This window comes from Tupaia chinensis, unplaced genomic scaffold (assembly GCF_000334495.1).
Source record: "Tupaia chinensis unplaced genomic scaffold, TupChi_1.0 Scaffold000226_1, whole genome shotgun sequence".
Taxonomy (NCBI): Eukaryota; Metazoa; Chordata; class Mammalia; order Scandentia; family Tupaiidae; genus Tupaia; species Tupaia belangeri.
In genome coordinates this window covers 4,902,051-4,924,497 of record NW_006159701.1, presented here as the reverse complement: position 1 = coordinate 4,924,497, position 22,447 = coordinate 4,902,051, and the positions used below count along the sequence as shown (strand labels likewise).

At 47.4% G+C, this 22,447-nt stretch overlaps 1 protein-coding gene across 1 annotated transcript in view; it reads left to right on the top strand.

The window, feature by feature from the left end:
* Nucleotides 1–38: 38 nt before the first annotated feature.
* ASCC2 (activating signal cointegrator 1 complex subunit 2) overlaps nt 39–22,447 on the top strand; it is a 59,305-nt gene continuing 36,896 nt past the window's right edge. Inside the window, 5 exon segments of the mRNA XM_006147910.3 lie at nt 39–186; nt 4,279–4,376; nt 15,140–15,298; nt 15,663–15,833; nt 17,826–17,955. Coding sequence (XP_006147972.1) covers nt 147–186; nt 4,279–4,376; nt 15,140–15,298; nt 15,663–15,833; nt 17,826–17,955 — 598 coding nt within the window. The 5' untranslated portion in view covers nt 39–146.

Below are 22,447 nucleotides of genomic sequence, written 5' to 3'. Positions count from 1 at the left end.
GACTCCTTCACTTCTGGTCTCCACGGCAGGGCCAAGGCTTAGGCTGCCGCAGGGGCCGTGATCCACCTCCATCCAACCAACGCTAAGCCATCATAGCTGGGAGTTCCGGGTTCGAGGCTTGGTCCCACAGTGATCTTGGACGAGCCATGGTCCCCACCCTTCACCCGGGACTTCAGTTTCTTCAAGGTTCATTCATTCATTCAACAACTATGTGTTGAGTGCCAGGCATAGATCTAGGTACTGATCAAGACAGATAAGGCTCCTGCCCTCCTAGAGCTTACAGTCTAGTGGGAGGAGACAGTCCACAACAAGCAGATGCACAAAATAAAGATACGACAGTCACCGGGAGAGTGCATGCTTCAGATAGGGCGATTTGGTCAGGTCTCTGAGGAGAGCAGTATTTAATTGAGACCAGAAGAATGATGACAGCTAGAGAAAGTGAGACAGCAGTGGCCTGGGGATGCCCCCAGACCATATTGTAATTGTGTCCCAGATGTGAGCACAGACGTACTCATCATGATCATTGTTCTTGTCCTTTTGGAACTCAAAGCTTAGTCTTTGTCTAGTTAATTTTTTTTTAATTTAAAAAAATTTGCTATAGAGCATGTACGCTAGACATGTCCCTATAGAGGGACAGAAAGAGAGGGAGGGGAGAGAGAGAAAGTGAGAAAGCACCCTCTAGTCCCCCGTCAAAGGAAGGCCACACCACAATCTGTTCTCCTCCATTCTCCTCTTAGGATTTCGAGCGTGCATGCACATGTGTCTGGGATGTTTTTCAAGCCACTGGGTCTGGGACTCGAACCGCATAGTCAGCCATGTGGAATCCAGCCACCTTAACCTCCACACTACTGGCTGGCCCTTTGCCTAGTTAATTTCTACCTGTACTTTAAATGAAAATTCAAATCTTCCTTGACATGCCCCCTCCCTCAAGTTAGTTCTGTTAAATACTGCCCTAACCCCATGGGCCTAGTGTACATCAGGGTACCGATTTTGATTTGTTCATAAGACTGTTGGATTCATATCTGTCTTTCCCATAAAGACTGTAAGCTCTGTGAGGGCAGGACCAGTCTGTTATTTGTCCTTAGTATTCTGAGGGTCCCTGTACCTGCTATATAATGGATGCTCAAAAACCTTTGCATGAATGAGATGACTAACACGATGTTTGCCCTCCCGTGGTTCATACGAGGTCTTTCTTGCCACCTGGTTATCATCATCTCTTTCCAATCACGACATTCTCCTATGTAAATGACTTCTTACTGCTTTCAGATGAAAGGCCAACATCCTTAGCAGAGCGTTCAAGGCTGTTTTAAACTTTTTCCTATCTTCCTTATCCAACCTCTTCCCTCCTCACTTCTGTCATCCCCTCCCTGACCTTGTGTTTTTAGAGGAGGAAATTTAAAAAAAAAAAAAAAAAAAAAAAAAAAAAAGCCATGCTTTTAAGGCTGTGAGCCTTTGTTCATGCTTGCTCTTTGCGTTGAATGCCCAAGTTTTCCTCTTATTCTTCAATATCCGCCTTATAGGTCATCTTCTTTGTGACCTCCTTCCTTTCTCTGCTCCAGTTTTGGAAAGTTCTGTCATAGTTCTAACAACAAACTTTAGTCATTTACATGCCCAAGACCCAAAACGTATTCCGTCAGTGTTTTCTGAGTAACTGAGGATGCTCTGCCTATAGTTAGATCTTGAATCATAACAACTACATTTTATTGAGTACTTATTGTGTGTGGAACACTTAGCATTAAATACCTCTCTCAGCAACCCTAAGAGATTATATGCTATTAAGGAGGGAATCAAGGCTTAATGAGGTTAAGGAACTATCTCAAGATCTCAACAAGGGTAGGAAAAGGTGGAGCCAGGACTTGAACTCAGGATGTAGGATTGTAGATATTTTCAACTACCAGACCAGTCTGACCCTGAACTGTCCTTGCAGGCACTGGCTTATAGGAGGGAATTTTTACTTGTCTAGGCCTGTACTCAGGGGCCTTGAGTTTAAAGGGTGAAGAGTCCTACTTAGGACTCTTCTAAGGCCCCACACCCGACACAGTCACGACTCTCTTTTGCTGGAAAGAGCTGGGTCTGTGACTCATTTAGACTCCTGCACTGGTGCGTAGACCTCTGGTATTTCCAGCTGCTCTCCTGGCATTGCTGGAGTTGGGGAGTAGGAAAAAAGTATCTTTTAGTATATTTAGCCCAAAGGTCCCAAGGTGCCAAGGCAAAAGAGCTGGGCTTCAGTGTCAACTTGGCCATTCACATATTTGCCTTGAGCACATCAGGGCCCCTGTTTGGACATCTGAGTGTAATAATCCTTGTCATCCTTGACTGGGTTGTTATAAGAGTCTAGTAAGATAGTAGCTTCATTGGAAATAACATACATGTGCAGAGGAGATCGTCTATGCTTTACAAAGCTGAAAGATGAAAATTGCCCCAACTCCTTCATTGCTTTGCCTTGAGATTTTTTTCAGATCACCTCATGTGTACAAGGACCATGTGTCTGATCTACTGGGATCCTAGCTCCTGAACGGACCTCAAGAACTAGGCTGACTGGTCCTCTGTCTTTATATCCCTGTAGGGTAGGGATCTTCGCAGTCTTTGAAACAGACCAGAACCAAGGCCCTTGGGTACCAGGCTGCTTCTACCCCCTTGCCTTTGTTCTTCTGTTTCTTCTGCCTGGATACCCACTTCCCTGGCTAGTTCCCACAATCAAGATTACTGAGGCTCTCTGATTTGCTTTCTTTCTCTCATTTGCTTTAGATTTGCTTACTTCTTTCTTCTATGAGTGAGAGAAAGCCAGAGCAACAGATGAGACATGCACTATGACAGTCTCCATTCCACAGTCTACCCTCAGCTTCAGCCAGCCTCAGATCATGGTCATGTGCACATTCCCAGTATGTACAGGGAGGCCCCAGGATGCAAACCTGGGACCTTCTCACATGGCCTCAGCATTGTGGAGCACTGCATTATACTTGCACCACCATCCAGCCCCTCTTGATTTTTAGACTCTCTAGAAATTCTGTGACAGCCACCCCACCACCCCACCTCACTCCTAAATTCCACTAGACTAGACTAAGCTAGATTAGACCCACGCTAGTGAGGGTTAGGAGCCAACCTGCTTCACCACTTCCTCATTAAGAGATCTTGGGCAAGTTCCTTATCTTCTCTGAGCTTCTATTTCCTCACTGATAAAATGAAGACAACGTAGAACCAACCTTAAAAGAATTGTAAACATGAATACATGTAAAGCAAGGCAATGTGGGCAGAGTAAGTAAATGCTGTAAAAAGGAATTAGAAGACCTCTCAGCATCTATTAACCATCACTATGTTCTTATCAGTCTATCTTCACATTATCAGGGCCTGGCCTGAAAACTGAGATATGGGACACTTATAACTCCTAACTGTCCATGCCCCCTCAGCGAGGACCCAGGAGGTGGTTATTTCCTCATCGTGGGCTGTATCTGTCTTCATGTTGTCATTGAGACTGTGGCAACCTTTTATAGCACGTCTTCTGAGGGGCCTAATTCACTCCCATTCCACAATTCAGCCAACACGCACGTCCCGCCTATGGGTGAGGCCAAGTGGTATTGCAACAAGACCATTACACAGCCAGACAGGAAACCTGGGGCACTTGCTGGCTCTGAAGCCAGTCTGGGCCTCTGGAAAGGAGCTTGCACTGACAAGTTTCTATGAATTCTCCCTTCCTCCCTGATCCTTCTGTTCATCCATTTCCTTCCTCCTTAAAGCCTAGAGAGGTTGTTAAAGCTTAATACCTTCTACAGGTGAAAAAAGGCTCATGGTGAAGCCCTCAAAAGATTTAAAGCTGGTTAGAGTTACAAGAAGAGTGTCCTTATAGATACTTGTTTCATCAAACATTTGATGAGGTCATCTCTGTACCAGACCCATGCAGGCCACAGGAAAGCAAGAAAGCAAGCCTTGGGCACTGTCTTCACAGCTCACAGGCTCGTGAGTACACAGAACTGGAGCCATACTGAAGATGATCTGGGTACTTTAGGCCGGTTCTTCTCAAAGGGGATGGGGATGAATCAGGAATGGTCACCTGGGAAGTGTTTTCCTCCACAGTTGAGAACTGCGGCTGTAGACGGAAAAAGTCACTTAGTTTGAATTAGTAGGTGTCTGCGCCAGGCCTTGGAGGCCCGCATCAGGAGCCCCTAAGGCCAAGGTCAGAGGTCAAAACTTCTCTTCTGGCTCTGGGAACAGCCCCAGACCTGGTCCTGCCCCCAGGAGTCTGTGTGTCTGCTCTCTTCTTCCCATCCATATTCCTTTCAGGAGGGTCACGCAGCACAATGCCAGCCCTGCCCTTGGAACAACTCCAGATCACCCACAAGGACCCGAAGACAGGAAAGCCAAGGACTTCACCAGCGCTGGTGAGCCGGTGCCTTGAGGCCGTTCCACCTGATACTATCAATTTTGCAATTTCAGAAGCAAAAAGTAAATTCCTTCTTTATCTGTTCTGAGAATGACCCAAGGGCCACGGTCAGTAATTTAGTAGCTGAGACACTTGCTAGGCCCTTACAGGCCCAGTGTAGAAGTTTCCTTCCGAGCAGAAGCTTGAATTTGAGTAGTATTTTCCATGTCACCACTCCACAGCTCCCTCCTCCTCCCCAAGCATTTAATTTTGAATCAGTCTGATGGCAGTTCTGACTCAGCCTGAGCTAGGCTAGAAATGGATCAGGCCCAAAGCCAGGTTTGGGGATTTGAGCCTGTGGGGGCTGTTCGGGTGTCAGGTAGGGCTTTTTCAGAGCTATCTAAGCTGCTATCCACACTTTGGTAGGAACGGCTGGTCTCAGAGGTTGGGCCGTCTTTTATCTCAACTGGGATAAGACGCACCACATATGGAGACTCCAGCAGGGCTTGCAAGACTGAAAACTAAGGAGGCTGTGAACATGCTGATTACCAGCTGCAGAGGGAGATTAGAGCTGTGGAGAGGTGCCAGGCTACAGAACAAGGAGACAGATGCAGGGACTGGAGTGCCCATACCCTCTTGTTGTTTTCCCAAGAATATGAGCTTACTTGAACAAGGTGGGAGGAAGTGTTTTCTGGGGGCTTGAGCAAAGTCGTGGGAAACAGGAGCTTGGTCTTTTATTTCCTGCCTTCTGGATGGCTTCTTGTTACTTCCTAAACACTCTTTAATAATAATAACACCTAACATTTATAGACTACTCGGTCTGTGCCAACCCATTCTAAACGTTGAATGGATCATTTCATGTAGGCCATATCACTGCCCCGTGGATGAATATTTTGATTGTCCCCATTTTACAGATGAGGATACTGAGAGCTCTAGATAACAGAATTAGGAGATTAAGGGAGCCAGGATGGGAACCCAGCCAGGCTCACTCTAGAACCTATAACCTTAACCTTTCTGCTATAAAGCCTCTTGTTTCCTATTATAATCTTTTCATGTTTGAGAGAGATTTATCAGAAAATCTAGAACTGTTCAGTACAGTAGTCCACTTGTTAGCCATAAGCCAAATGAAGCTATTCAGGCACATGAACTATAAGCTTGAGGAGCTGCATTTTTTTTTTAAATGCCAGAGAGCACATGCCCTTGCTAGAGACACAGAAAGAGAAAGGGGGAGGAAGAAAGCACCTCCTGATGGGACAAGGTTATACTCATTCCCTTCTCCATTTCTCCGTCCTCTCAGGATTTCAAGCATGTATGCATATGTGCCTGACGTGTCTTTCAAGCCACTAGGAGTGAGATTTTAACTGTGATAAGACATGTGTGATCGCGCTTCCCTAACCACTGGGCTACGAGGCTGGCCCAGAATTGGATGTTTTACATTTTTTGACTTTCATCATGAGAGTGAGACAGAAAAGCAGAGAGAGTGGCAGACAGGCATCTCTGACAGGGTCTTCACACCATGATCTGCCCCCAGCCTGGATCACAGCCGGGCAGGTGCATTCCTGTTGTGTACAGGGGGCCCTTGGGACTTGAATCTGGGACTTTCCCAGGTGACTTCAGCATTGTGGGGTGTTGTATTACCTCAGTACCACCATGGCTGGCCTGGATTTTTCCTTGAATTTTAAATTGAAATAGCCCATGGGGTGGGTGCCTGCTGCATTGGCCAGTGCAGCTATGGAGCAGGTCCATGACCGTGGAAGTTTCTGTTGGACAGTGCTACTGGAGACAGGCTCTTTGGGTGACGGAAACTGATTTTCCACCTCGGTCCTCCCCTCCGTGCTGAACAAACACCTGAGCTGTTAGACTGTGCCTCTCCGAGAGCAAGGGCCTGGTCTCTTCCCGTCATGCTTGGTTTCTCGGTGCCAGGCTCATAGTAGGCTCTCAGGAAACATTTGGTAAGTGAGTCAGGAACCACAGCCCAGGCTTGTGCCAGGTGCTGGGACTACAAAGAAAAATCATGGTCCCTGCCCTTGAGAGACCCCTAGTCTTAGAGAAAAATAAACCAGCAGCTTCTGTATGGTGTGATCAGGGTTGTTAGAGTTCAGGCTGCTACGGAGCCTGGGCTGCTCATCTAGACCAGCATGGGGTGTAGGAGCAAGGACATCTGGGAGCTAGTGGAAGGGTGTGTGCAGCCAGGGAGGGCTTCCTGAAGGAGGAGTGATTCTGAACTGAAGGGTGACTAGCAGTAGACAGGCAGAACAATGGGAGGGTAGACCTGGCTGAAGGATCCAAGTGTACAGTCCTGGAGTCTTTCTTTTCTTTTTAGATGTCTGTATGTACTCATTTATTGGTTTATTTTTAATTTGCCAGAGGCTACATGCACTTGCTAGAGCGAGAGAGAAAGAGAGAGGGAGAAAGAGAGAAAGCCCCCCTTCCACTCCCCACCATGGAGGATGATCATGCCACAACCCTTTCTCCATTTCTTCCTCCTTTCGGGATTTCGAGCATGCATGTGTACATGCCTGGTGTGTTTTTCTTTCTTTCTTTCTTTTTTAATTTCAAGATACTTTATTTTAATACAGTCACAACATTAAGCCTTTGGCCCCTTCTGTCATTGTACAAATGCTTGGCTAGCAGCTCAGGTGCACTCTTTGTAGCATTTTGAGAAATAGATCAGAATCCATATACAACAAGTATTCAGTTTCAACAGGAACACAGGTAAGTGTGACCCCATCTCCTAGCCTTCAAACTGCCAGATCTGGGACTCGAACCATGCAGTCAGCCATGTTGGATCCAACCAGCTTAACCACCATGCCAGAGGCTAGCCTGTCTTTTCTTTGTTCATGATAGAGTGTATGCATGGATACGTGAGAACAAGAGGGAGAGGGGAGGAGAGAGAGAGAGAGGAGCACATGCCATAGGGTCACACTGCCATCCGCTTCCTCCAGTCCTCCAGCCCGTCAGATGTAGGGCACTTGTACACATGTTGCATGTTTTGGGATAACCAGGCTGGGCATTTGAACCATGGTTGCCGTGTGGGATCTGGCCTCTTTTGAGCAGCGCATCACCACTGTGCTATGGCGTCAGGCTCAGTCCTGGAGCCTCAAGAGGCCTGACTCCTACACCAAGCACCAGTCACTAGAAGTGGCTGCAGAATGATAGAATTGAGGGGCACAAGCTTTACAGTTATGTCACACGTATTTGGCCATGTGTGTACTCTTGGGCAAGTTACTTCTCTAAGCCTTAGAATCCAAAAACTCAACAGAGGTTGATCATCCCTTATCCAACATGCTTGGAACCAGAAGTGTTTCGGATTTCAGATTTTTAAAACAATTTTATATTGGAATATTTGCATTTATGCGTGCTCTTCAAAAGTTCATGGAAAAGGCCTATTATAAAACAAACCGTATGGATTTCAAAATTTTTTTGGCATCAAAATAAACTCATATGAATTCCATTTCCCACAAGGTTTTTAGAGTCACTTTGTATATAATGAGATATCTTAGGAGTGGGATCCAAGTCTAGACATGAAATTTATTTATGTTTTGAATACAGCTTATTCACATAGCCTGAAGATAAGTTTCTACAGTATTTTTGTGTTGTAGAGTTTTGACTATGACAATCACATGCGGTCAGGTGTGGAACTTTCCACTTGTGACATAATGTCAGATCTCAAAAAGTTCCAGATTTTGGGAACCAGCAGTTAGCGTAATGGCTATGTCGCTGGACTCCCACGTAGTCGACCGCGGTTCGCGTCCCGGACCCGGTGGCTTAAAACTCACGCCGGGCGCGTGTGCGTGCGTGCCCATGATCCCGAGAGGAGAATGGAGGAGAAGGGATTGCGGCGTGACCATCCCCCCTGGGGGGTGATTTCTCGCTTTCTGTCTCTATGTCTCTCTCTGTCTGTCTGGCGAGCGCACGCGGCCTATAGCGAAAATCTCTCAAAAAAAAAAAAAAAGTTCCAGATTTTATATAGCATTTTGTGTTTCAGATTTTGGGAGTAGGATGCTCACCCTGTAAAAGGATCGGCTTTGTGGGGTGGTTTGGAGGATTTAATGAGGTGTCTATGAACTGGCACTGTACCTGGAACATAGTAAGCGCTGAGTAGATTGTAGATATGATGATGGTGACAACGTGACAGCATCATTGAGTGTTGGGAAGGGTGGGAAGAGGGATGGGCTGAGATATCTGATTGAGGAGGGGTCATGTTGGCCATACCGTGTATTCCCCTGCAGGTCGCGGGAAGCTCCTGAGCGTTTGTCCTAAGTATGTACCTACCTGCTATCTGTCTCTTTTGTCTCAACTAGGGGCAGGAAGCTCTCTAGCCAAGGGACAGCTGTCACATTGCTTTTGAAGGTTGATAGGTGGAGCGATATTTTTTTTAATTTGCTATAGAGTCTGTGTGCTTTCCGGAGAGAGACAGAGAGAGAGGGAGCGAGAATGTGAGAAAGCACTCCCCAGGGAGGTTGGCCATACCACAGTCCTTTCTCCTCCAGTCTCCTCTGCGATTTTGGGCATGCACGCGCGCGCGCACACACACACACACACACACACACACACACACACACACACAGTGTGTTTTTCAAATCACCCTATCTGGGACTTGAACTGCATAGTCAGCCATGAGGGATCCATGCTACCTGGCTGGTCCAGGAGAAGCTAATGTTTTATCGCTAATGTTTTATATAAACAGCTACTATTCAACTAGCACATACTAAAAGGCCCAAACAAAATAGTCTTGGGCAAGAATGGGTGACTGAGCTCTTAAGGAAGACAAGACCCATAAGCAGAACATTTGGAGAACAGCACAAAATCATTTCTCTTCCGTCTCTTCCGAGCGAGAGAGAGAAAGGATGAGAGACAGAGACAGTTATTTTTTATTTAATTTTATTCATAATCATCATTTTAAAAAATATATTTTACCAGAAAGAGAAAGAAAGAGACATAGAGAGAGAGAGTGAGAAAGTGAGAAAGCAAGCTACCAGGTCCAGGGCTCAAACTGCAGTCAGACAAATGGGAGTCCAGTGCCTTAACCACCATGCCACCTGCCCGCCCCAGAGACAGGTATTTTTGACAGGTTTCACTGTGTTTTGATCCTCTCACCCCAGCCTCCCTATTAGTTAGGATTGCAGGCTTGGGTAACTGCACCTGGTGTGTTTAGTTCAGCCTAGGGACTGATCCCAGGTCTCCCATGCGGCCTTCAGCCTCCCAGTGAGTGGCACTATCTGTGTGCCACTGTGGGTGGACCAGTGTTTTCTTATCAAGATAAGCAGGACTGATGTTTGATGGACAACGCATAGTCTTTTTGTTTATTATTTTTCTTTCATGAGAGAATGAAGAGACAGAGAGGGAGAAAGAGAGAGACAGGCACTCTTTTTTTCTTATTTTTTGGAGAGGTTTTCGCTATAGGGCACGTGCGCTCGCCAGACAGACAGAGAGAGACATAGAGACAGAAAGCGAGAAATCACTCCCCAGGGGGGATGGTCGTGTCGCAATCCCTTCTTCTCCATTCTCCTCTCGGGATCTTGGGCACGCATGCACCCGTGCCCGGCGTGAGTTTTAAGCCACCGGGTCCGGGACGCAAACCACAGTCGACTACGTGGGAGTCCAGCGACATAGCCATTACGTTAACTGCTGGTTCCCGAGACAGGCACTCTTGATAGGTTCTTGTCACACTGTGCTCCCTTCCCCTAGCCCTCCAGTGAGTCAGGATCCTGTGCACATACACACCTCTTTCTGCCCCCACCACCTAGTGTGTTTTAAGTCAACTCAGGATACAAACCCTCTAAGCCATGTGGTTTCCAGCACTGCAGATCAGTATGCTACCGCTGCGCCCCCAGGCAGGGCCCAGGAATGTTCTAATAGCTTTTCAGAACAGATAGGACCTAAGCCAGGCTCACTGAAGGGTGGGATGGACTTGAGTAGGAGAGAGGACACAGCTGGGACCTGCTGTTCCCTGCTCTGAGATCTTCCTGGCCCCGCATTAGCTACAGAATAAAGTCACCATTCTTTTTTTTTTTTTTTTTCCTTTTCAATACTTACACTCCCCCCCCCAAGTTTATTTGTTTATTCCATGAGTGAGAGAGACAGAGATACAGCACCCCCAGCAGGCACTCTGATCTGTGCCCAGCTTCAGCCAGTCCTGATCATAGGCACATCATGCCCAGCGTGTTCAGAGAGCTCTCCAGGCGCAAACCAGTAGCCTTCCCATGTGGGCCTGCCTCACAGAGCATTGTGTTTTGCTGCTGTGCCGCTGTCTGGCCCCGGTGAAATAGTCCCCACTCTTGAGCTTGCATTCAGGGTCCGTTAGACACTTTGGCGGGATCTGGTCTTCTGTTGCCTCCATTCATTCCTTTGTCCTACCAGCAAATATGTGTGGTGAGTCTGCTCAGCGCCAGGCGCCGTTCTAGGGACTGGACTGCTGTGATGAGCAAGGCTCAGACTCCCTCTGGAGTCCCCCAGGCAAGAAGGGGAGACAGCTGAGAAAGTAAGCCTTCTTTTTCTACGTAGCATTATTGAGGTATCATTGAAGCATAATAAATAGCTCGTGTTTAAAATAGACAAGTTCAGGGCTGACCCTGTGGCTTAGTGCTAAGGGAGCTGGATCCTACATGGCCAACTTGGTGGTTCGAGTCCCAGCCCCAGCAGCTTGAAAAATATGCCTGTTGTATGTATGTATGTGCCTCAGATCCTGACAGGAAGGAGAAAAGAAGAGATTGTGGCATGACCATGCCCCATTGAAGGGTGCTTGCTCCCTCTTCCTCTCTTTTTGTCTCTTTGGCGAGCTCACATACCTGCTGGCAATGATAAATAAAGTATACTGTTCGGTTTGTTTTGACATCGGTATATACCCATAAAGCCATCACCATAATCAAGACAATAAACATTTCTACAAACCCCAAAAGTGTCCTTGCCCTGCCCTGCTAATCCATCCATTCCTCTCTCCCTGCTGACCTTAAAGAATTTGGATTTAGGGGCCAGCAGTGAGTGTAATGGCTATGCCGCTGGATTCCCATGTAGTCGACTGTGGTTCGCGTCCCGGACCGGGTGGCTTAAAACTCACGCCAGGCATGTGTGCGTGCGCGCCCAAGATCCCGAGAGGAAAATGGAGGAGAAGGGATTGCGGCATGGCCATCCCCCCTGGGGGGGTGATTTCTCACTTTCTGTCTCTGTCTCTCTCTTTCTGGCGAGCGCACGTGCCCTATAGCAAAAACCTCTCCAAAAAAAAAGAATTTGGATGTAGTTCGACAAGTGCTATAGTCAGACGAGCAAAGTGCAGGTGCTGGGGAGAGCCCATGTCCATGTCCGTGGACTCCTAGTCCAACTTTGGGGGGTCAAGGAGGCTTCCTGGAGTTGAGGTCAGAAGGACCATCAGTGAGACCAGGATGGCACATGAGAACCACTGGTCATTTAGTAGGTCTGCAGTGCAAGCTTTGGGTCAGATCCTGCCTCAGTTACCTCCTGAATCCCATGACTTTGGGGAAGTTCCTGAATCTTCCTGAGTGTTTGTTTCCTCCTCTGTAAAATGGGGAGAAAACTACCTCCCTTTCAAATCGTCATTGTAGATAAGAAAGAAATAGGCTGAGGAATGTGCCTACTTAGCGGGTAGCATGAGGTAGGTCCTCAGTGAGTGGTGGCTCTCATTATCGCCATTCTAGCATTCTCCAAACCCATCTCCCCACACCTAGTATAATCTGTGCTCCTCTATCTTCTCAGAGATTTTTGCCATAGGGCACATGTGCTCACTAGAGAGACAGACAGAAAGTGAGAAATCACCCCCCAGCGAGGATGGCCATACCCCAACCCCTTCTCCATCCTCCTCTCAGGATTTTGGGCGTACATGCACACATGCCCAGCTTGAGTTTCAAGCTGCTGGATCTGGGACTCAAACCAGGGCCAGCCATGTTGAGAACCCAGCACCTTAACCCCTATGCACCTGCTAGCCCACCCCGCCTTTTTTCTTAATGACAGAGCATGTGTGTGCACATGTGAGAGTGAGAGATGAGCACCCTCCGTGGGGTCTAGCCTTGCTGCGATCCCCTTCCTCCGGGCCCCCTGCCTGTCAGATCCTAGGCACTCACACACCCCGTGTGTTTCAGGCTTGTTAGGCCAGGGATTTGAGCCGCCGTCACCACGTGGGATCTGGCTTCTGCTGAGCGATGCATTACCACTGCACCACAGAACCGGCCCGTGTGCCCATTTTTATGTTGTGTTTATATGTCTCCATACAAATGTTTCTTCCACCTAAAACTCCTCATCCTCCAGGGCTCAGTTCAGGTGCTGCCTGTTCTGGGAAGCTGTCCTTGTCCTCCAGGTGCTGAGTTCCCTTTCGCACTCCCCCAGTCCCTCTGCCAGGTTCGAGCTGTCACTTCCTCTGTTCTGTGCTCACTTGGTGCCTTAGATGTGCGTCCTCTTCTCTGGAACATGGGCCCTGTGAGCACACGGACTTGTTTCTTCCTGTGCCCCCGCCTGGCACGGCAGGGAGGTGTGGGTAGGATCGCAGGGAGTGGGAAAGCAGAATCTCAGGTAGGGGTGTGTGTGTGTGTGTGTGTGTGTGTGTGTGTTGGGGGAGTGAGGCAGAATCTTAGGTAGGGTGTGGGGGGGGGCGGGGGGGAAATGAGGCAGAATCTCAGGTTGGGGGTTTGTGTGTGTGCATGTGTGTATGTGTGTGTGTGTGTGTGCGTGTGTGTATGTGTGTGTTGGAAAATGAGTTGCCTGGCTTGAGAGATGACCTAAGAGGTAAAGTGTCAACAGGTAGAAGAGGAAGAGAGGAGGTGGCTTGGAAACCAAAGAGATGAATTTAGCCTGCAGACATTTGCTCTGAACTTAAGTCAGCAGTATTTTTTTTTTTTAAAGTTTATTCCATGAAAGACAGCAGAGATACAGCACCCCTGACAAGGTCTTGATGCCATGATCCACACCCAGCTTTAGCCAGCCCTGATCATGGGTGCACACATGCCTGGCATACTCAGGGAGGTCTCCAGACACAAACTCAGAACGTTTCCGTGCGGCTCAGCCTTGCAGTGTTGTGTTTTACCTCTGTGCCATCATCTGGCTCCAGAAGTCCTTTTATAACAGAATTATACCTGTAAATGTAGTATCTGATCTGATTTAAATGAGAGTAGGTGTAGACCCACGTGATTAATTGCCCCCCTAGGTATCCTTGTGGAGCCCAAAGACTCCAGTTTGAAAATTTGCATTAGGCAGTAGAAAGACATAGGTGGTTCTTGAGAGGAGGTGGACCTGTCAGTCTTGATTTCTCTGTACCCCCCGCACTGGCAGACCTGGAAGTGGGTGGACTGTGGTTGATAACAGCTGAGACATGGCCTGGCTTTCCTCCGGTTACTGCTTCGCCTAGAGAAAACAACCCTTATGTAGGGAGGGGAGAAAACAGCCCAGCTTCGCTTTATGGTGAACAAAGTAAGATTTGTTCAGGGCCAGGCAAGGGCCAGAAGAGTGAACTGGTGATTCTAAGCTAAGATTTGCAGCTACTTGAGTAGACTCTCTTCCTTCAAAAAAAATGACTGAAGAGCCAGCAGATTGTATAGTGGCTAAGGCGCTGGACTCCCACATGACTGACCACAGTTTGAGTCCTGGGCCCAGTGGCTTGAAAATCACACCAAGCACATGTGTGTTCATGCTCCAAATCCCAAGAGGACAATACAGGAGAAGGTATTTCAGTGTGGCTATCCTCCCTAGGGGGTGATTTCTCTCTTTCTCTCTCACCGTCTCTGTATCTTTCTGGCGAGCACACTCACCCTGTGGCAAAAACCTTAAAAAAAGAAAAGAAATTACTGAGTTTTTTTGTTTTTTCCTGGCTATAAAAAGGGTACAACACTAATACATATAGTTTTAGGCTATGCATGTAAAAGAGAAAAGCAGACTCAAACAAATATTTTATATGGGTATATTTTAGTATAAATGTCTAGAAAAGATGGTAAACGGTTACCCCTGGGAGGATGGGGACTGTGTGTGGCCCCAGCCAACTCACATTCTCTGCAGTATTGGAGGACTTTGAAAGAAAGGATGCCCATGCCTCACTGATAGAATTAAAAATTAACTTTAAAAGTGATTCGTGTCCTTTTTTTTAAATGACATGTGGCCTTGTGGTTAAGGGAGCTGGATCCCACACAGCTGATGACGTGGTTTGAGTCCAGGCCCTGGTGGCTTGAAAGACATGCCGGGCCTATGTGCATGTGTGCTCAAAATCCCAAAAGGAGGGAGAAATGGAAGAGAAGGGATTGTGGCATGACCATGTCCCATGGGGTGGGGGTTGCTTTCTCCCTCTTCCTCTCTCTGTCTCTCTGTTTCTCTCTGGTGAGTGCAGATGCCTCTGGTAAATTTAAAAAAAAAAAAAGAAAAGGGAATCTATTCAAGCTAGAACCCTTCCCTTGTCATAGATAACGATTATTAACTTTGGAGAGTTACCCCCCAACCCCTTTTTAAATTTGTACCAGTGTGTGAATATGTATATATGGATATGTATACATACATATGTATATTTAAAACCCAAGCTGATGATATTAAATCGTTTCTTGTCCTGCTTTCTCTCCCCTTAACCTTTCCCCATGTCATTAAATACACTCCACATGGCTTTTCCTGACTGCCTACTGTTCCCTGGATGCACCCATGCCCCTCTGTTAGATACACTTGGTTCTTTATGCTTGAGAGCTCCTTGGAGGGTCACCGGTTGGAACAACCAAGTGTTGTCATTGCTGTGGGTTGGCAAATGGGCCCTCGCTGACTAATCTCTGCCACGTTAACACGTGGTTTTTGGATCCGTAGCACCCCGAGCAGAAGGCAGACCGGTATTTTGTGTTATACAAACCGCCCCCTAAAGACAACATTCCCGCCCTAGTGGAGGAGTACCTGGAACGCGCCACCTTCGTAGCCAATGACCTCGACTGGCTCCTGGCCTTGCCTCACGATAAATTCTGGTGCCAGGTAACATTCTATCAAAATTAACGCTAAGACAAAGCACATGACATGCCGTTGGTTGGTTGCTGTTGTTGTTTTTCTTCCCCCAGGAGGTGCTTTTTTGTCTACTTCTTACACTGGATCCTTAACAGCAAATTGTGGTTTGGATGGCTCTGTCTTGTATCACAGTCTTAATGGTGTTTACACGCCTCCCAAAGCGTCATTTTTAGAAACGTGTGTTTAGCCTCCAGCTCATTCATACCTCTTGGTCCCTTGGGGTTGGAATGTTGCAATAGGCCAGGGCTGATGGGCAGCGAGCCCCTGCAGAGTCCGTCCACAAGTCCTTGGGCCTCAGGGATAAATTGTCGCTCCCCTCTGTCGCCTGGCTTAGGTTATCTTCGATGAGACCTTGCAGAAGTGCCTGGACTCCTACCTGCACCATGTCCCCCGAAAGTTTGACGAGTGGGTGGCCCCAGCCCCTGAGGTTGTTGACATGCAGAAGCGCCTCCACCGAAGTGTTTTTCTCACCTTCCTTCGCATGTCCACTCACAAGGAATCCAAAGTAAGTCCCTAATTCTTTGACGGGTCACTATCCAACCCCAGACACCCAATACCTCTGGGCCAGACTGCCCCTGGGAAGGAAGGCACAGAAGGATCGAGTTTCCTTTTGTCTCCCCTTGGCCTTTATTCCCACCCTTGGGGAAGAAATCTGTCTACTTCCCTCATCCTCTCACTCCCCAGATAGTCTGTTACACTTGGTTTTTTCACCAATGGCAGCCCAGGGCCGCCTTGCCGATTGACCCATGACTGTGCCTTAACTCGTGTGTCAGAGGTAAAAACGTGGATTCTGACGTTAAAGGAAGGTGTGTATCGTTTTATAAAGATCTTACTCTCTTGTTCTTGATTTTAAAAATAATTACACTATTGCAAACCAACTTGAACGCTACAGAAATATTATGTAGGTTGTAAATATTACCCACATAATCCCCTCCCTGCATATTCCTTCAGGGATTTTTTTTTCTTTGAATGTGTGTGTATGCATATATGTGTATATTTTGAAAATAGAATTTCCTTTTTTTTTTTTTTAAGAGGTTTTTGCTATAGGGCGAGTGTGCTTGCCAGAAAGACAGAGAGAGACAGAGAGAAGAAAGTGAGAAATCACCCGCCCCAGGGGGGATGGCCACGCCACAATCCCTTCTTCTCCATTCTCCTCTCAGGATCTTGGACATGCATGCACAAACACGTGCCTGGTGCGAGTTTAAGCCACCAGGTCTGGGACTCGAACCGCAATTGGCTACATGGGAGTTCAGCGACATAGCCATTACGCTAACTGCTGGTCCCAGAATTTCCTTTTTTTAAAATGATGTTTTTCCATGAAAGAAAGAAAGGGAGAAAGGGAGGGAAAGAAGGAAAGAGAGAAGACAAGTATCCCCAACAGGGTTTTCACCTTACAGTACACTCCTAGTGTCAGCCAGCCTGGGTCACGGGCAGGCATGCACACAACACTTGGGATGCTTAGGAAGGACCCAGGACCTTTTCCACATGGACCCCGTTGCTACTGCTTGGCCCTTCAGCATTTTAATATGGGAATTTTCAAATATATATATACACTTACACGGTATTTTCATATACAAAGTACAGCAAATCTCATGTACCTGTCACCCAGTTTCAGCAATTAGCAGCATTTTACCAATCTTGTGTTCTCTCCCCTCTCGAGTTTCTTCCCCTCCAAGTATTTTACAGCAACTCTAGACTTTTTGCTAGTCATAAATATTTCATTTTTCCCCTTATTGCCAGAGAGAGAGAGGAGAGAATACCCCCCAAAGGGGACATAGCCATGCCACAATCCTTTTTGCTCTATTTCTCCATCCCATCAGGATCTGGGACACTCACGCACCATGCCCAGTGTATTTCTGTAGCCATTGGGGCCGAGACTCAAGTTGCGGTCGGCCACATGGGACCCGGCTGCCAATGCAGAGCACCTACTCACTGTGCTATGGTGGCAGCCCACCCATAAATACTTCAGAATGAACCCCTAGCCAACTATTTTGTGGTGTGCTTTTGCTTCTTTTTACATGGAAGCACAGAATGGCTGTTGCTCCAAGTCTGCACATGAAGCTCGGGCGTGCCCACCATGGGACAGAGCATCATTAATGAGTCGCTCCCCAGTTGATTGACCTGAGGGTCGTTTCTCACAAGCCTGCTATTGCTTGAGAATGTATGCGCATTTGGAAAGTCTCCATCCTTTCTCTCTGCTCTTTTTTTTTTTTTTTTTTTTGAGAGATTTTCATTGTAGGGCACGTGCGCTTGCCAGACAGACAGAGAGAGACATAGAGACAGAAAGCGAGAAATCACCCCCCAGGGGGGATGGTCACTCCGCAATCCCTTCTCCTCCATTCTCCTCTTGGGATCTTGGGCATGCACGCACACGCGCCCGGCGTGAGTTTTTTTAAGCCACCGGGTCCGGGACACGAACCGCGGTTGACTATGTGGGAGTCCAGCGACATAGCCATTACGCTAACTGCTGGTTCCCTCTCTCTGCTCTTTTCATAAGGATCACTTCATTTCCCCCTCTGCGTTTGGAGAAATCCTCTACAATAACTTCCTCTTTGACATCCCAAAGATCCTGGACCTCTGCGTGCTCTTTGGAAAAGGCAACTCGCTGCTGCTCCAGAAAATGATAGGTACGTAGACCTCGGGGCCTAGAGGCCGCTCAGAGTCTGTCCCACAGGCCAACAATAGGTTGTAAAGGCTGGCTCTTGGATGACACAGGGGGATTCTGGGTGGTAAGAGTGGGTAGTGCTGGGAAATTACTTAACAAATACACAGTAACACAAGTCACGTGAGTGTCAACTCTGCAATGTGACCAGCTTGGCAATGGGGAAATAGTAAAATGTATACCAGATGGTTCGTCAAGAATCTGGGAGTTTGAAAGTAAGGCCATTTATCAAACAATGGAAGGAGTGGGGAACTTTACTCATGAGAGTGTGAACAGCAGTGAGAACTAACCTTTGAGTGTGTACTGGGGCCCGTACTCTGCTGAGTATTCCACTTAAGTTATCTCAGTGAGTCCACACAACAGCCCTATGGGATAAATGCTGTCATCTCACTTTATGGATTAGGAAACTGAGGTTAAAATGTAAGGGACTTGCCTGAGAGGGTATGACTGAACAGTGGCTGAGCTGGGACATATGTCTATGCAGACCTGACTCTCAAACTCTCACTCTTTGTCACTCCTTGCTTCAGGGATGATGGGGCCAGTGTCGAGGCCAGATGGGCAGAGAGCTTAAGGAGACTCCTTTGGGCTGTGATAGGGACAGATGTCAGCAGTTGCATCCCATCAGGAGGCATGGGCTGGAAGGTTCAATCAGAAATGGGAGTATTATTGCGATGCTTCAAGGGGAAGGCCCCGATGGGTTCTCTTTTGAATTGTAGCTTGTGACCTTGGGCCCAGCACAGAGAGGTGCTCACCCTGGACACCCCTCCAGCCGTCCTCACGCTGAGACTGCAGGACACAGTCTTCTGAATGTCTAGTCACAAAGCTGTTTTCCCTCATGATAGTCTCCTTCCTTCTGACCTTCCTTTCTTGATGTCCCCTAGTAACATAGGTAGCCTATGTTAACTTAGAGAATTTTGCAAGGATAGACAGTGGAAAGAAGTGGAAAAAGCAACTGTCAGATTTCTGCAAGACACACCATTTGGTTATCATTTCTTCCCAGTCTTTTCTCTGTATTGGAAAGAAAAGGAAAAATCAACAACATATGAGGGAGTCTTCAAAACGTTCATGCAAAATGCATATGAAAAAAATCATGCACGGTTTAAAAAAAAGTTGACACCAAAATAAACTCATTCTTTGATTCCATTTTTCTATGAACTCTTTGAAATTCTTTTTTGATCATAAGGTATATGACATTTCACATCCAGCTTTTTCATTGGAACAACCTCCAGTTTCTCATTCAGGTCAAATTATTCCCTGATTATTAGTTCATCTTTATTTTTCCAGAGGAAGACCCTCCCTCATTTTACTGTAGACTGGGAGGACGGGGCATGTGAGCAGCAGCGGGCAGGCTAGTTAGGAGAGAACATTACCTGGCTGGTTTGGTTCAAGTGGAGCATTCCAGGAGGGCAGCAGAGGGGCTGGGGGAGGGAAGCTCGGAGCCAGATGGGAGGGCTGCAGGCCAGGCGTTAGTACTGGACAGTGGCATTGCTTGGTGGCCAAGAAGGCAGGCTCTCGAGTTGCATTGCCCAGTTCATACCCCAGCTCCATTCCTGGACAAGTCACCTTCATCAAGTCAGTTAACCACCATGAACCTCAGCTTTCTCATCTGAAGAATGGGAAGACTAATAACGTACCTACCTCATAGAGTGGTTGTGGGGATTCAATACAAATGGAGTCTTCGAAAAGCTCATGGAAAATATGTATTATGAAAAAGTAAGAGTGTAGGGGACCAGCAGTTGGCATAATGGCTATGTTGCTAGACTCCCATGTAGTTGACCATGGTTCAAGTCCCGGAGCTGGTGGCTTAAACACGCTGGGCACGTGTGCATGTGTGCTCAAGATCCCAAGAAGAGAATGGAGGAGAAGGGATTGCGGCATGGCCATCCCCCCTGGGGGGGTGATTTCTCACTTTCTATCTCCCTGTCTCTGTCTTTCTGGCGAGTGCATGCTCCCTATAGCAAAATCCTCCAAAGGAAAAAAAAAGTAAGAGTGAAATTCAAAACTTTTTCGAACTTGATTCATTTCTTCTATGAGAGAGAGCAACTGTACCCCACCAGGGTGTTGGCAGCGTGATCACACCCAGCCTCAGCCAGCCCCAGATCATGGGCACCTGCATGCCCTGCGTACTCAGGGAGGTCTCCCATGTGAACCGGAACCTTTCCATGTGAGTAAGTCTTGCAAAGAATCGCATGTTACCACGGCGCCGCTCTCCAGCCCTTGAAAAATTTTGCATTGAAATAAAGTTATACTTAAATTCTGTTTTTCTGTGAACCTTTTGAAGTCCGCTCACATGCAAGAGTGTGAGTAGAGTGCTCAGCCAAGTGCCTGGCATGGTACAAGCACTCAGCGAGTGTGAGGCAAAACGTTCATGCAAAATGCATATGAAAAAAATCATGCACGGTTTAAAAAAAAGTTGACACCAAAATAAACTCATTCTTTGATTCCATTTTTCTATGAACTCTTTGAAATTCTTTTTTGATCATAAGGTATATGACATTTCACATCCAGCTTTTTCATTGGAACAACCTCCAGTTTCTCATTCAGGTCAAATTATTCCCTGATTATTAGTTCATCTTTATTTTTCCAGAGGAAGACCCTCCCTCATTTTACTGTAGACTGGGAGGACGGGGCATGTGAGCAGCAGCGGGCAGGCTAGTTAGGAGAGAACATTACCTGGCTGGTTTGGTTCAAGTGGAGCATTCCAGGAGGGCAGCAGAGGGGCTGGGGGAGGGAAGCTCGGAGCCAGATGGGAGGGCTGCAGGCCAGGCGTTAGTACTGGACAGTGGCATTGCTTGGTGGCCAAGAAGGCAGGCTCTCGAGTTGCATTGCCCAGTTCATACCCCAGCTCCATTCCTGGACAAGTCACCTTCATCAAGTCAGTTAACCACCATGAACCTCAGCTTTCTCATCTGAAGAATGGGAAGACTAATAACGTACCTACCTCATAGAGTGGTTGTGGGGATTCAATACAAATGGAGTCTTCGAAAAGCTCATGGAAAATATGTATTATGAAAAAGTAAGAGTGTAGGGGACCAGCAGTTGGCATAATGGCTATGTTGCTAGACTCCCATGTAGTTGACCATGGTTCAAGTCCCGGAGCTGGTGGCTTAAACACGCTGGGCACGTGTGCATGTGTGCTCAAGATCCCAAGAAGAGAATGGAGGAGAAGGGATTGCGGCATGGCCATCCCCCCTGGGGGGGTGATTTCTCACTTTCTATCTCCCTGTCTCTGTCTTTCTGGCGAGTGCATGCTCCCTATAGCAAAATCCTCCAAAGGAAAAAAAAAGTAAGAGTGAAATTCAAAACTTTTTCGAACTTGATTCATTTCTTCTATGAGAGAGAGCAACTGTACCCCACCAGGGTGTTGGCAGCGTGATCACACCCAGCCTCAGCCAGCCCCAGATCATGGGCACCTGCATGCCCTGCGTACTCAGGGAGGTCTCCCATGTGAACCGGAACCTTTCCATGTGAGTAAGTCTTGCAAAGAATCGCATTTTACCACTGTGCCACTCTCCAGCCCTTGAAAAATTTTGCATTGAAATAAAGTTATACTTAAATTCTGTTTTTCTGTGAACCTTTTGAAGTCCGCTCACATGCAAGAGTGTGAGTAGAGTGCTCAGCCAAGTGCCTGGCATGGTACAAGCACTCAGCGAGTGTGAGGTCTTTCTGGGATGAGGCTGTGTGAGCTTCCAGGAGCTTGGAGCAGGGCCAAGAGCCATCTGGTAGCAAGGTTAATCTGGCAGTATGCAGGTGGGGAAAGGGGGAGACGAAGCTGCGGGAGGTGGGTGCAGTGTGGGTGGTAGGGAGAGCCAGGCTGCCAGGGAGGAAAAGGATATCCGGGTAGCAGATGAAAGCAGGACCTGGTGAGGTCAGCTGGGGAGAGAAGTCTGAACAGCTCTGGAGAAAACGTGTCAGTTGCAGAAAAAGGACGTGGAAGTGGAGAGGAGTGGACTGTGGGTCAGGGGAGATCAGCTTTGGGTCTGTTGGGATGGCTGTGCAGAGAGACTCAGCGGAAGATGACATGGCGAGGGTGGTGTGCAAAAGCTCTACTGGCTGCCTGGGTTCCTAATCTTTCGGATCACTGACTCCTTTGAAACTTACATGAAAGCTTCGCTCCAGAAAAATTTCCCTCCTCAGAAATTTCAAAGTGTTTTCAGAGTGTTCTCAGACCCCATGATTGTGGACCCTAAAACTGGCTCTTTAGAAAAATAATTAACAGTTTTTTTCTTTATTCATGATAGAGCATGTGTGTATGTATGAGAGAGAGAGAATTACAACCACTGTTCACAGGGTCTGGTCGCACTGCAGTCCCCTTCCTGCAGTCCTCTGGACCCATCGAATTCTGCACACTCATGTATATGCCTGGCACATTTCAGATCGACTAGGCTGGGAATTCAAATTGCTGTTGTTCTGTGAGATCTGGCTTCTCTCTCTCTCTCTCTCTCTCTCTTTTTTTT